The sequence below is a fragment of the Trichechus manatus genome, unplaced genomic scaffold (genome assembly GCF_000243295.1).
Source record: "Trichechus manatus latirostris isolate Lorelei unplaced genomic scaffold, TriManLat1.0 scaffold00238, whole genome shotgun sequence".
Lineage (NCBI taxonomy): Eukaryota > Metazoa > Chordata > Mammalia > Sirenia > Trichechidae > Trichechus > Trichechus manatus.
Window position 1 is genome coordinate 2632996 of NW_004444174.1, and position 15146 is coordinate 2648141.

Genomic DNA, 15146 nt, shown 5'->3' on the forward strand with positions numbered 1-15146 from the left:
AAGCTGACCCACTAGCCCAAGTTCCTGAGATGACTTTCTAGCAAGGCTTTGAACCAGTTCATTCTGGTTTGAACCAATGCTGAGAATCTGCATTTCTAACAAGTTCTCCACTGAGAATTTGCATTTCCACCTCAGGTATACTGAATCAAAATCTACATTTTAACAAGATCTCCAGGTGATTCTTACTTACAACTTCTAGAACAGACACCACCTACCCACTTTGGACAGAGAGTGAAATAAACTTCAGTCAATTTCTAAATTTGGGTCCTTTGATAAGGCATCTCAGCCTTGACCCTAACTAACATGCTAATTATTACCACATCAACACTGTGGTCCATTCTTTCAAAGTTTCACACCGGAGTTACTGCAGAACTTTCTCGTTTATCATTTATCTTTCCCTTTCCATTCCCAGAAAAGCAGAGGCCGGGACTTTGAGCCTAAGCTCCAGTGCAGGCTGGAGGAGAGGATCTCAGCTTTCCTGCATGCTGCAATGGATAGAATTGAGTATAAACCTACAGCCCCTTGGGGAGAAACTAAAATAAAAATCTGGCAATCCATCTGAGTGTCCCATCAAAACAGGCCTGGCACTGGAGGAATCCAGGATTGAGACAGTAGGACAGAAATGGGGGAAACTCAGTGAAAGAAACCAACAAACCCATTGCCTTCGAGTTGATACCAACTCATAGTGACTGTATTGGACAGAGTAGAACTGCCCCATAGGGCTTCCAAGGGGCAGCTGGTGGATTCCAACTGCTGACCCTTTGGTTAGCAACTGGGCTCATAACCACTGCACTACCAGGGCTCTGAAGGAGAGTAAAAAGTAGAGTGTGTAAGACAAAGACTGGAGACACTTTTTAAGCTGGGAAGAAGAACCTGGGGAGTTTTTAGGAGGAATGTGGCCTCAGGTCAAAGTAGAGAGGGAAGTGGATAGACTCAAACTTAGTCCTCTCTTGATTCCCCTTTATCCAATGCATTCTTCAGCCCAACAGATTAGTTTCCTCCCAATTAAGGACAAATAATTCCAGATTCATCTTTCTATATCTGCTTTCATCACGTCAATTATGCACTGCATACATTAAAAAATTATAAAGCCAATATACTTTTTAAAACATGATGCTAGCTAGAATTAAATCAATGAAGTAGAAGAGAAAACCCAGAACCAGGCCCAAGAAAATTTTAAATTTTCATATGTTAAAAAAAAAAAGCACCCAAAAGCAATGTGGGGGTTAGTATTTATTTTCCATAAAAGTTTTAAGAATATTGGCTATCTGGAAAATAAGTTCTAATTAAAATTAACATTAAATTAGTTCCTTTCCTTACGGTATACCAAACTAAATTGTAGACTAATAAAATAATTCATTCCATCCATTAATTTTTTCAACAAATATTTATTAAGTACCTAGTATGTGTTAGACTCTGGGGTTTTAGTGGTGTCAAAGACCTACTCTCTCCTCTTAAAGACCTCAGAGTCTAGATGGGGAGAAAAACAAAAGGAGAGTAGCAACAAATTGGGTTCAGGGAAATGCTTCCCACACTGAGACCTTATTGAGAAGGTGACATTATTCTGGGAAAGGTGAGGGACAGGCAGAGGTGAAGGAAAGCTTTCCAGCAAACAGAATAAGGTATGTTAAAACTGGAAACAAAAGAAAATAGTTTACTTTCTGAAAACTACAAAGAGTTCAGTAAGCCTACTATTCTACTATTGACATAAGTTTTTGGTCTTGAGTGCCTAGTCAAAAAAATTCAGATACCGAAAGAGGTATGATTTCAAGATACTTTCAGTATGCTGTTATGTTCATGGAAAAAAAATGTTATGCATAAAGTTACTATGAGAAGAAAATTGTGCAAATAAATGGCATGAATAGGCAGAATTATTTAAAGTTGCTATTGTGGTGAATGTTTATAGTAAAACTTGTGGTTATCTTTCAGAATCATCAGTTTTCTGAGAGGAAAAAAATGTTAAAGAAAAACAAAATATTAATTTTTAAATACATTCTTTATCTCATTAATGGAGCTTTCTTGGTAAGAAACCTCACAATTATTTAATAAAGAAAATGAATGCATTTTTATAGGCAATTACTTAAAACAATAAACACTGACCGTCTCTTTTATAGATTCTTGGACTTTCACTCATGGGATTTGGTGCATGGCTTTTGTTAGACAGAAACAATTTTTTAACTGTTTTGGGTATGTATCTATTTTTATTTTGATTTCTCTGAATGTAGTAAACCAGGCATTCAGTTTTAAATAATTGCATATATGATTTATTCAGCAGGTGGCAGTGTTACGCTGAAATTCATTAAGTGTAATCCAGTTTTCCCCCTGAAAGTTTTTGTCATCTTGTTTCAGGAGAGACAATTTTAGGAAGAAAGAGCTAGGAACTTTTTTTTTTTTAGAGCTAGGAACTTTTGCTGGATAAGAGCAATGAGAGAAAGGGGAGGTTGAGGATTGTTGTGATAACCCTGGACCATTACAAATCAGTAGACTTGAAGAGATAATGAAGATAAACAGTTTTCCACAACCCCTCCAAAACCAAACCAAACTCATTGCCCTTGAGTCAATTCTGACTCACAGTGACCCTATAGGACAGAGTAGAGCTGCCCCATAGGGTATGGAAGCAGACTGCCAAATCTTTCTCCAGCGAAGCCGCTGATGGGTTCGAACAGCCAACCTTTCAGTTAGCAGCAGAGTGCTCAACCACTGTGCCACCAGCACTCTGCTCCACAATTCCTACCCTCCTGCAAGTTAAACAATGTGTTTTAAAACTCAGCATATACTGTCACCATCACAGGATTACAAATAAAGTATAATATACCCCAAATATGAAAGTATGAATAAAATAATCAAATACTTTTTAACTTTGTTAAAAAAAAAATCTTTGAATTTCTTTTTATTTTTGCCATTTTGTGGTCACTGTGACTTAAGTTTAGGAACCACTAGGCTAAGGATTATTTCCATATAAATATCCTTGGTTGGTGGGAAGAAGGTACTCCTGTGTTTTTATCAAAGATTTTGAAAATCAGATATGATATGGCAGGAATCAACAAATACAGCCCGCAAGCCAAATATAGCTGTTGCCTGGTTTTGTAAATAAACTTATTGGAACACAGCAATACCCATTCACTTACATATTATTTATGGCTGCTTTTGCACTACAACAAAAAATCAAACCTGTTGCCATCAAGTCGATTCTGACTCATAGCGACCCTGTAGGGCAGAGTAGAAGTGCCCCATAGGTTTTCCAAGGAGTGGCTGTTGAGTTTAAACTGTCGACCTTTTGGTTAGCAGCCAGGCTCTTAACCACTATGCCACCAGGTCCCCATTTGCATTACAACAGCAGTGTTGAATAGTTGCAACAGAGAGTGTATGGTTCACAAAGCCGAAAATATTTACTCTCTGGCCCTTTACAGAAAAAGTTTGCCAACCCCTGTTGTACAGTGAGTACGTGCCATGATTTGCTGCAAATGAAAAAGAGCAACTTAGTATTGGGAGATGATTTTCCAATGGTCTCTGGAATGTCTTGTAACCCTTAACTGCCCTTTAGTTCCTTACTATCTTTTCAGGATTGTTTGTATAGCATACAGCCTTGAAAGATAGAGATAGTATTTGTTGCAGAATGAACTGTGTCACCCCACCCCAAAAAATATGTGTTGAAATCCTAACCCCTGTACCTATAAATATGACCCTGTTTGGAAAAAGGAGTTTTTCTTTTATTATCTTAATAAGGTCATACCAGTGTAGGGTGGGTTCTAAACCTAATCACCTCGTAGGTATAGAAGGAGCAGAATAGACACAAACACACACAGAGGGAAGAGGAAGACAAATGAGGAAGAAGGATGTATCTACAACTCAAGAACACCAAGGATTGCTGGTAGCTACTAGAAACTGAAATAGAAAGTAAGGACCTCCTCTGAGGGCTACACCCTGAATTCTGACTTCTGGCCTCTGAATTGTGAGAAAATGTCTGTTCTTTAAAGCCATCCACTTGTGGTATTTCTGTTACATTAGCACTAGGTAGCTAAGACAGTATCTCTCTCAGGATCAAAGGGCCGATTAGCCTACTACCCAGTATAATAAAGATAACCTCTTCCTCTGGGGCCAAGGTCAGGTTTCCTTCAGCCCATTGTAAAAGATTTGGTTTTCCTAAGCAAAGGATTTCTTAGTTGTGATGCAAACCCACTCAGTCTCTAACACTGAGTGCTCATAGTACAGGTGAGGAGAATATAAAATATAGTGTGAAGAGGACCATAATTAGTAATATGCTCAGGGTGTCATGCAAGGGACACCTAACCCACAATTTGGTACTTAAAGATTTTTTGATGAATGAATTAATGAATTAATACATGAATATCTGAATGTGCATAGAAGACATCACCCTAGGAAAAAATGTATTTTATCACAGACGACAATGAGGATAAGATAAAGAGACGGTCTGAGATTCTCTGTCATATCAGAAAAGGTAGAAAGGTTGTTGCTAAGAGTAAGAAGGACTAGAACGGGGTAAAAAAAAATGAGAATCCTGGTGTTTTGACAACAGCTGCTTCGGAAAACCTTTGGTTGCTGTATTTATGTATTATTAAATAGAAAACAAAGAACATGTCACTTCTTAATGAGTCATTTTTGCATTCGCACAGATGAAAAGAATCACTTGATAGCATATATTTCTCAAATGCTGATTGGAACTGGATCTGCTACTGTTCTTCTTTGTCTGTTGGGTTATTTGGGAATTCACAAAGAAATCAGATGGCTCCTAATTTTGGTATGTATTTCACTTCTGACTTTGAACCTTAGGTTTTTGAGATTCACACAAATGAAGCAAGAGTGATTTATGTCACCATGGCCGTTCAGTATAAAGTGTCCTTGTGACCCAAATGAAGTACCCTGCAAGAAAATTGTCTAGGAAGAATATTTTCTTAATAAGTTTTCCATGCATCAAATCTGGACCTCTGCAGACTTACATATTTAATTTTCCACACAGAGTCGAGAGGTATCCATCTCCTAGGTGAACTACGAGTAATCAAACCTAAGAATCTGAAGACTAAAATTAGAATAAAATATATTAATGTCAGTGAACGATATAGCTTACCAAAGAAAAGGAAACATGTCCTATAGTTAGCACATTTTCTCCCTGTGGGTATGCCATATGGGAAGCTAAACTACAATCAAGATCACAATTTATTATTTAACAAAGAGAACTGAACTGCTGAGAGGGCAGGATTCTGACGTCTGACTAGCACACCATCTCTGTCTAGGCATGTAACATGAAAAGACAAATTATAATCAGGAGTATAGATCTGAATGAGACATTTACCATATATGTGGCAGATATGAATCACAATTCACAATGTCAAATGAAATACAATGTTTGAATTTTCTTTAAATCAAAGTAATTTTAACTCATAGCCGCTCCCTTACAAACAGATAATAAATTCAACCACAGTCCTTTTGTTCCTTGCCTTCTGGCCTTCTACAGGAAGAGTGCAGGGATACTTGACTCTTATGTAGCACTAAAGGTCTTCTGGTCCCTTTGGCCCTTGATTAGAACCAAAGCACTCACTTTCCCAGCCCACATGTCCCTTCAAGTCTTCTCATTCTGTCATTGGAATGACCTAAAATGGCAAAGGCAGGGCTGCTATTCACCCAGTATGTACCAGTGCTGGCATATTAGTGAAACCCTCTGGGAATGATTGGTAAATAGCCATTATGTCATCCTTCCCAGAAGCATCCTTCCCCCAAGACACTCAGACCTCCCCAATGTCTTAGCAATTAAAGGAGTCATGCCTGACACAGAGATCAGCTGCTGCCTGTTGTTAGTTATCCTTACCTATTACTACTTAAACATTACATTCCCCATGGGCATTTTAGGCAAAGCTAGAAACCACACCCTCATTTCCCTCTGGGATTTTGACACCTCACCAGAGTGCTGCCAGGAATCCAATCACTGGACCTTGTTGCTCTGGGAATCCATCTTCCAACCAGTGTCTCCGAATCTTTTTAGTCTAAAAACATACCTCACTCTTCTTTCCCTCGAAGGCCCTCCCGCTATTTAAGCCCACTGATAACACTATGCTAAGTGTCCTAGTTTCTCAAATCCTATCTTCTTCTCCTTCTAGGACACTTAGCATAGTGTTATCAGTAGGCTTAAATTTTTGAAAATGAAAACCAGAATGGAAATGGCTTGCAGGAAAATCTTGATTTTCTCCTTGCCACTAGCTTCCTTTAGGCAAAGAAGGCAGAGCCTGCTACAGTCATAGAGTTGGGGATAGGAAAGGAAGGGGAAAACTATGGGGAGAAAAACATACAGAGCTCTTAAGTTTCTGCCTCATGTGTTTCAGTTATTATTGGTTCAGACTGAGCGAGACTGATAGACCGCATCATAAGGAATATAGGTGATACGCCCTAGTGGCACAGTGGTTAAGAGCACAGCTGCTAACCAAAAGGTCAGCAGTTCAAATCCACCAGCTGCTCCTGGAAACTCTAAGGGGCAGTTCTACTTTGTCCTATAGGGTCCCTATGGGTTGGAATCGACGCGACAGCAATGGGTTTGGTTTTGTGTTTAGGCCATGAGAGGTCAGGTCCCGGAGCCAAGGCACCCACTCTCCCTTCTGGACACTCCACAGAAGGGCACCACCAGGTTTTGCCCTCATGATTCTTTTGCTGTTTTCCTCTGAACTCACCTATCCTTTTCTAATGAACACATTTTACTTTTAACCATATTTAATTCACAGAGTTGTTATATACCAATCAAATAGCCCTAGGAACTATTCTGTGGCTTAAAGCTGACTTGACATACCTTTACTCTAATCAAACAGATACTAGTTTTGCAGATTAACACTTAAAGGGCGATTTTACTTCCTTGTTATACAAGTTCTTGCGCAGTGCCTCACTGTGCTTTCTAAGAACTGTTGCTGTGTTAGGTGCATTGAGTCCGTTCCGACTCATCGCCACCCCGTGTACAACAGAACAAAACACTACCCGGTCTTGTGCCATTCTCACAACTGTTGCTATGTTTGAGCCCATTGTTGCAGCCACTTTGTCAATTCATTTCGTTGAGGGTCTCTCTTTTTTTCACTGTCCCTCTACTTTACTGAGCATGATGTCCCTCTCCAGAGACTGATTCCTCCTGATAACACGTCCACAGTACGTAAGACAAAGTCTTGCCATCCTCCCTTCTAAGGAGCATTCTGGCTATATGTCTTCCAGGACAGATTTGTTTATTCTTCTGGCAGACCATGGTATATTCAACATTTTTTGCCAACAGCATAATTCAAAGGTATAAATTCTTTGATCTTCCTTATTCATTGTCCAGCTTTCACTTGCGTATGAGCCGATTGATAATACCATCGCTTGGGTCAGGCTCACCTTAGTCCTCAAAGTGACATCTTTGCTTTTTAACACTTTAAAAAGGTCTTTCGCAGCAGATTTGCCCACTGCAATACATCGTTTGATTTCTTGACTGCTGCTTCCATGGGCGTTGCTTGTAGGTCCAAGTAATGTGATGTGGATCCACTACTGGGATTCTAAGTACTGATAGCACATAAATACACTGAACTTTTCTTATTACTATAAACATCTAACTGCTGTTAAAAGATAATTTTCAGAGGCAAAGTCAGTTTTCTCACATATGTATATATAAGTGAACATGGGTCAAAAATTTCATTTAGCTGATTATTTACTGAGGGAACCAGTAAAAAGTTACAACTGAGTGAAACAAGAATTAGATTTTTGGAGACTTATATTTCTTATAAGGAGCCCTGGTGGGGCAGTGCTTAAAGCACTCTGCTGCTAACCAACAGGTCGGTGGATTGAACCCACCTGCTGCTCCATGGGAGAAAGATGTGGCAGTCTGCTTCCATAAAGATATACAGCCTTGGAAACCTTATGAGGCAGTTCTGCTGTGTCCAGTAGTATCCCTATGAGTTGCAGTGGACTTATGGCAGTGCCTTTGGTTTTGGTTTTGGTTATTTCTTACAGATCTTACTCATTTGCATTTCCATGAATGGAAATCATTTGCATTGCTATGGACAGGAAACTTTGGCTTTGCTATCAGTTTTCTATAAGTTAACTTCTACCTCTACAGAGTTGTAAAATAGCTTCCTCAAAGATAATGACAAATACCCACAGATCAGAAACCAGGAAGGAGCAAGTAGACAATGTCTAGCTTTCTACTGAAAAGACACCTAGTAATCCTTTTGATCATTTCAGTCTTTCACAGTTTTTCATGCCTTTAACAATATCTTATTAGTGACGATTAAGTGAGGTATTATATGTAGAAGTATTATAATTCTAAACTTCTAAGTAGATGTAAAGTGTCATGACCATATTTTTTTATCTCTGTAAATAAAAAAAAATAATTTATGTCAAGTAAGCAAACTTTAATTGGCTATTTTAAAGTATTAAATGTTTAATATGTGAAATTAATGACAATAAATCATTATTACTTATATTTTAGCTGCTTAATATTTAGACCACTAACTTTTCAAAAAACCAAACCCATTGCTGTTGAGTCAATTCTGACTCATAGTGACCCTGTAGGCTAGAATAGAACTGCCCTATAAGGTTTCCAAGGCTGTAAATATTTATGGAAGAAGACTGCCACATCTTTCTCCTGCAGAGCAACTGGTGGGTTTGAACTGCCAGTCTTTGGGTTAGCAGATGATTGCTTAACCATTGTGCCACCAGGGATCCTTAAATTATTGTTAATTCTAGATAAGATATATCAGTATGTGCTGCTATATTGAAACAAATGAAGTGGTCATAGGATTAAAAAAAGAAAACGGTCTAATAAATGGGAAAAGCATTTTATTTGGCTTTACTTAGAAGTATTTTAAGTTTTCAAAGAAATACTCCAATGCACATTAAGTTTACTGTGACAATTGCTTTTGTCACTACATCTGTCTTCTCCATCATGGGATAGTTTGCAAAGTAGGTTACGAATTTAATGAATTTTTTTTAGTTTTCACGGAATGGCGTGTTAAGCGGCTATCCAGATAGTTGAATTCCCCTCAATGACAGTTTTCATATCTGAATTAAGAAAGAATCATCAACAGCTTCATTAGACCAAGTAGCCAATTAGGGTTCTTATAAAATACTATTATGTATTTCTGTCTTGTTGTTATTGTTGTTGTTGTTGTTAGGTACCATTGAGTCGGTTCCCACTCATAGCAACCCTATGTACCACAGAACGAAACACTACCTGGTCCAGCGCCATCCTCACAATCATTGTTACGCTTGAGCCCATTGTTGCAGCCACAGTGTCAATCCATCTAGTTAAGGGTCGTCCTTTTTCACTGACCCTCTACTTTACCAAGCATGATGTCCTTCTCCAGGGACTGATCCCTCCTGATGATATATCCAAAGTATGTGAGATGTAGTCTCATCATCAGTGATTTGTGTGTGTGGGTGTGGGTGTGTGCGTAGGGGTGCGTGCCCTTCTATTTCAATAATTTTATGAAACATGAGAGATACCTATGCATATTTTATATGACATGCATTTTCCCATTATTATAGCATCTAAAATATAAAATAGAAGCATAGTTGTCATGTCTGTTTTTCTTTCATTTTAGTATGCAGCACTGTTAATGTGTCCCATTGGTGTTCAGGTTGTACTTTCAGCACTCATCTTCATAAAGAAAGAGGAGGTATGGAAAGTGACTCCTTATCAATCCATTCTTTTATTTGAAATCTAAAGAAAATTGAATACCTTAGTTTTTAAGACCTTTGAATCTATAATAAAAGCCGAAGGTAATGTCTTTAGAGGGGACAAAAGGATTCAGTGGAAACACTAGAATTCTATGTAGGGAATCAGGTGTCAGATTGGAAGTGGGGGCTGGAGGAATTTGTCTATAACTGTGCCTGGATAAGGATTCCCTGGGTGGCACAAATGGTTAAACACATAGCTATAAGCACGTGGCTACTAACCAAAGTGTTGGCTGTTCGAAACCACCCAGATGCACCTTGGAAGTAAGGCCTGGTGATTCACTTCCAAAAGTTCACACACATGAAAACCCTATGGAGCATGAGAGGACTCTGAAACACATAGGGTCACCATGAGTCAGAATCCACTTGATGGCAACTGTTTTTTATTGATTTTTTTGGGGGGTGCGGGAGATGTTTGGATAAGATTGAGAAAGTTGTCAATAACAAAGAAGGAGGGGAAGAGGAAGTGATGTTGAGCGTGAGAAATCCAAATACCCCTGACACCCAGGTTACTACTACTGAGACAGAGCCCCCACAGTGTTGTATTAAAAACCCTGTTTCCTTTGCTGGGTTTCCTCTCTGCCACTCCCTCAGCTTTGCATTTGAATCCTGCTTTTGCTTGGAGATTATGTGTAAACCCCATTGTGCCTGCCTGCGTAGTATGATTAAGAATGTTGCTGAAGTAACTTGTGTGAAGTCCCTACTTGTAAAACCCTTTAAAAGTAACTTGTCTGCCCGCCGTTGGGAAGCAGTATTGGCAGCAGCAGCTCCAACTGACTGCTTTTCCTTGTACAATGAAATAAAGGTGCCTTTCATGTTCTCCCACCTCAGTCTCTCATTTATTGGCCAGTATGAGCCTGCTGAGCAAGAACCTGGGGTTTCCACCTAGTAACATTACTGATCCAATTGCTGCACTATACTATATTTTTGCAAAGAAATTGAGATGGTTCAAGAAATACATTTAGACTTGTACTAAATTGAAGTATACTTTAGCAATTTCATGTAAGTAAGATGGACTCATAGATTTTGCCCAGGTCGCATCATGATTGATATAAACCTGTTGCCATTACCACTGAGTCGATTCTGACTCATAATAACCCTATAGGACAGAGTAGAACTGCCCCATAGGGTTTCCAAGGAGCAGCTGGTGTATTCAACTGCCAATCTTTTGGTTAAGAGCCAAGCTCTTAACCATTGTGCCACCAGGGCTCAGAACAAGATTTATATTTCCCAAATTAAGTTCAAAATGTACATAATAAATTGCCCCCCAAAACTTTTTAGTAACAAAACTTACTTATTACAGCCTAGAGTTACTTTTAATTCTTCAAGTGTTTTAGTTAAGTGAAGATCTGTCTTTGTATTAACACACAGATATATAAGTAACTAAGAGTTTAACTTATACACATTTTATAATTTTTGTAATATTCCCACCAGTTATTTGGCTTTTTTATTCAAAAACAGCATTATACAATGAGAAAGCATTGAATGAAAATTCAAATCTTTGGGCCTTTTCCTTATTCATGTAAAGAAAAGCAAATAATTAAATTCTCTGTCTTCTTGTTTACAAAATAGCAATCGTATTTGTTCTTTCTATGGTTTTGAATTAACTTACCAGCAGCTGGTTTTATTTTTGGTATTATCGAGGAGAAAATTAGAAATTGCTTGTGAAAGTCCTATATAAGTTTGTAAATGCTTAAGCAAGTTACTATTAAAATATAGCTACCTCCTCAGAGTCTGGATGTTGAAATAGCATTTTCCCTCATTCCGATGGGATCGTTTTTGTGTTAGAATTGTTAAAGAATAATTTCTAACAATGTAAAATCATGACTCTTGTACAAATAAAATAAACGTGTCAATAACTTTGTTTAATATCTTAATCAATAAGGAAGCCAATACGATGTAAAAACCAGCTCAAAGGAGAATCCAAAGAAAAGACACATATATAGGCAATCAGGGTGTTTAAATTATTTAAAAGATGCAGAAGTGACTTGGATGGGAGAGTGATCAATTGCACCCTTACAAGGGAAAAAATCATTTGCATTTCTATCATCAAGAATCATTTGCGTTACTGTAGTTTGTGTAACTTACGACATTGTAAAATAAGTTAACTTAAAGACAAAGAAAGGCTAACATTGAATACCATTTTCTGAGTAGCCATCAGGGAAAGTTTCTATCGTGTTTTCACTTTTAATTCAATTTTCAATAGGTTCTCCGAGTATGGCACGATGAATTTGATTTAGTCATTTCTCAGTATGGATCTGAAAATATGCCTGAAGACCTACCCAAGTGGACTATTCTGAATTCGTTACAGAAAACAGTAAGATGAACTTAGTATAAAATTATAATTAGAAGTTAAAGTCGACCACTAGCGGGGGGACGACAGGGAGTGGTGGGTGGAAGGGCCAGAGGAATGAGAAGTCCTTGTACTTCTTCCAAACAAACTGGGTGGAGCACATTCTCCCTACTTACAAATCTTGAATTTGTTTTTTATCCCCCTTTTTGTAACTTCTGTCTCTTTTTCTGGGTTAATTGACAAGCATCTTCTCCTGGTTTCACCTACAAAAGTGTTGGTGGTCCTCTGCCAAATGGAGTATTTCTGCCCTGCCGCATCCAATGAAAGATCAAGCTGATCAGCAGTCGCTGCTAACAGCAGAGTAGCATGGTGGTTACATGTGAGCCTGAATGCCAGGATTAGGATTGCCATGCAGTAGCTTTGTGACCCTGGACAGGTCACCCTCTTAACTTCAGTTTCCTTATTAGTAAAATGGGCATAATAACCCCTACCTCTCCTTGGCAGGAGTAATATGTAGAATATATAGAAAGCCTTGGATCTGGTACATAGTAAGCAAGTAATACTTGTTAGTTACTGTTGTAAGAAATTATTATGTCACAATTCATTCAAATTTTTCTGGGTGGGTGCAGTGGAAGGGTAAAGGGGTAAGTGAGCCAAGTGGTTTAGAGGAATAGATCAGCACCCGGAACATAGTAAGTGCTCAATACAAAAATAGCAAACATTTACATAGTGCCAGTATCAGTGCCCTTTTGTAAGTGCTCCTTGGAAACCCTGTGAGACAGTTCTTCTCTGTCTTATAGGGTCGCTATGAGTTGGAATCAACTCAGTGGCAATGGGTTTGGTTTTGGTTGTGCATATATTAACTCATTTATTAACTCATATATTAACTCATTTATTCTCCCAACAACCCAATGAGGTATAAAGTAATAATATCCTCTTTTTATAAATGAAGGACAGATAAATTCACTAACTAACCTTGGGTCACACAGTTAATAAGTGGCAGAGCCAAGATTCAACCCCAGATTATCTGGCACTAGATTTTGTAGTAACTGCTACACTAGATGTCTCTCATAAAAAGTAGTTATTATTTTTAGTTCACATAATAACAGAAATGGATTTTAAGAGAATTTAAATGTAATTCTAAATGATTTTACTTGTCTTATTTTTTCTTTGATGTATGTGATTGGTACATGCATTGAAGTTTCAGACTACTTAAAGCTATAGCAGAGAATGAAACTTTCCTGTATTCATAAACTGATAAACAGGAAAATAGCTCTATGTGTGACATCAAAGGGGTCCTGGGTGGGGCACATGGTTAACTCACTGGACTGCTAACCAAAAGATTGGAGATTCAAGTCCACCCAGGGTACCTCGGAAGAAAGGCCTGGCAATCTACTTCTGAAAAATCAGCCATTGAAAACCCTATTGAGCACAATCGACTCTGACACACATGAGGTTGGAATCAACTTGACAGCAACTGGTTTTTTTATGACATCACTGGGGCAGTGGTGGATCAGTAGTAGAATTATTGCCTCCCATGAGAGAGACAGGGTTCGATTCCCAGCCAGTACACCTCACGTGCAGCCACGGGTGTCTGTCACCTGAGGCTTGCATGTTGCTATGATGCTGAACAGGTTTCAGCAGAGCTTTCAGACTAAGATGAGCGAGGAAGAAAGGTCTGGCAATCTACTTCTGAAAATCAGGCCATGAAAAGCCTATGGGTAACAATGGTTTGATTCACCATCGATCATGGTCATGATGATGGTTCAGGACTGGGCAACATTTTGTTCTGTTGTGCATGAGGTCCCCATGAGTCAGGGACCGACTGGATGACAGCTAACAGCAACACGACATCATTATTATTAATGAGATTCCAGCTTACAGTTAGTAGCCATGAATATAATTGTGATCATATGTATAGGTTTAGTTGATTAAACTAATCTCTAATTTTTTAATATCGTAAATCCGATCACTAATGTAGTCATTCAACATCTTAATATTACTGCTGGTGCATATTGTAATATAAGTAGTACTAATGTTATAACTTTCAATAACAAGTTTAGAAAACAATGAAATACTTCAACTTCCTCTTATTTCTTAGGTGACAAATATATAAGCTAATTCTCTCACATCCTCCCAACTCAACTTCATAGGATTCCAGAATCAGCACTGGAAAAGAGATATTTCTTAGAAGTCTGATCATTTCCATGACTATTTTTATTATCATACATTTTTGGTCTTTGTGGCAATTTTTCACACAGTACAACAATGAAATTTAATACCTCACATTAATTCTAAGAAAACAGAAATAATCCTGAGTCTCTTTTCATGCATATTAAACAGTGGTAGCATGTTCTGGATAAATATAAAGGGAACTAATATAGTTAGAAGGAAGGTATGGCTCAGGTGATTCTCCGTTTTATGCTCTGATCCTAAACACACTTTGCAGCTCTAGTAGAGCAGGTATAACTTCCATCTTGGACTCCCACGAGATAAACTTCAGACATAACAATTTCATCCAAACCTAACCCACTATGCGTGATTAGAGATCTTTAGCTCTGGTTAATAATGACAACCATAACCAGAAACCAAACCCACTGCCATTGAGTCAATGTGACTCGTAGTGACCCCATAGGGTTTCCAAGGCTGTAAATCTGTAGAAGCAGACTGCCACATCTTTCTCCCGCAGAGCCACTGGTGGTTTCGAACCAGCAGCCTTTCAGTTAGCAGTCGATCACTTTAACCAGTATGCCACTAGGGCTCCTTAATAAAACTGCAGAAGCAGCAAAGTAATGGGTTTAGTTAAAAGTACACTTTTTGTTGAATTCATTATATTTACATAGAGAACAATTAATCTTTATCACAAGATAGCACTTTAATATACATGGGAATCATACAATTAACTGCATTATGAACATTTTATAATAAAAGTCATAGACTCTTTTTTCTTAGTTACAGTGTTGTGGCCAAAACAATTACACAGATTGGATAAACAACACGAATAAAGAAAATTCAGAACAGGTACCATGTTCTTGCACGAGTTCTACATTAAGAAAATGGTTTTGTAATGCGCCGCTGAATGCAACTTACCTAGAGGTAAAGATAAGGCTTCTCCAAGTGTTAACGGTGATTTTTTTTTTTTTTTTTTTTTTTT

General features: G+C 38.2%; 1 protein-coding gene across 1 annotated transcript in view; it reads left to right on the forward strand.

The window, feature by feature from the left end:
- The first annotated feature begins 1935 nt into the window (after positions 1-1935).
- Positions 1936-15146, forward strand: part of TSPAN19 (tetraspanin 19) — a 16115-nt gene continuing 2904 nt past the window's right edge. Inside the window, exons 1-6 of the mRNA XM_004389267.1 lie at positions 1936-2022; positions 2115-2187; positions 4635-4759; positions 9567-9641; positions 11906-12016; positions 14945-15088. Of these exons, the coding sequence (XP_004389324.1) occupies positions 1957-2022; positions 2115-2187; positions 4635-4759; positions 9567-9641; positions 11906-12016; positions 14945-15088 (594 nt within the window). The 5' untranslated portion in view covers positions 1936-1956. The remainder of the gene's footprint in view (positions 2023-2114; positions 2188-4634; positions 4760-9566; positions 9642-11905; positions 12017-14944; positions 15089-15146) is intronic.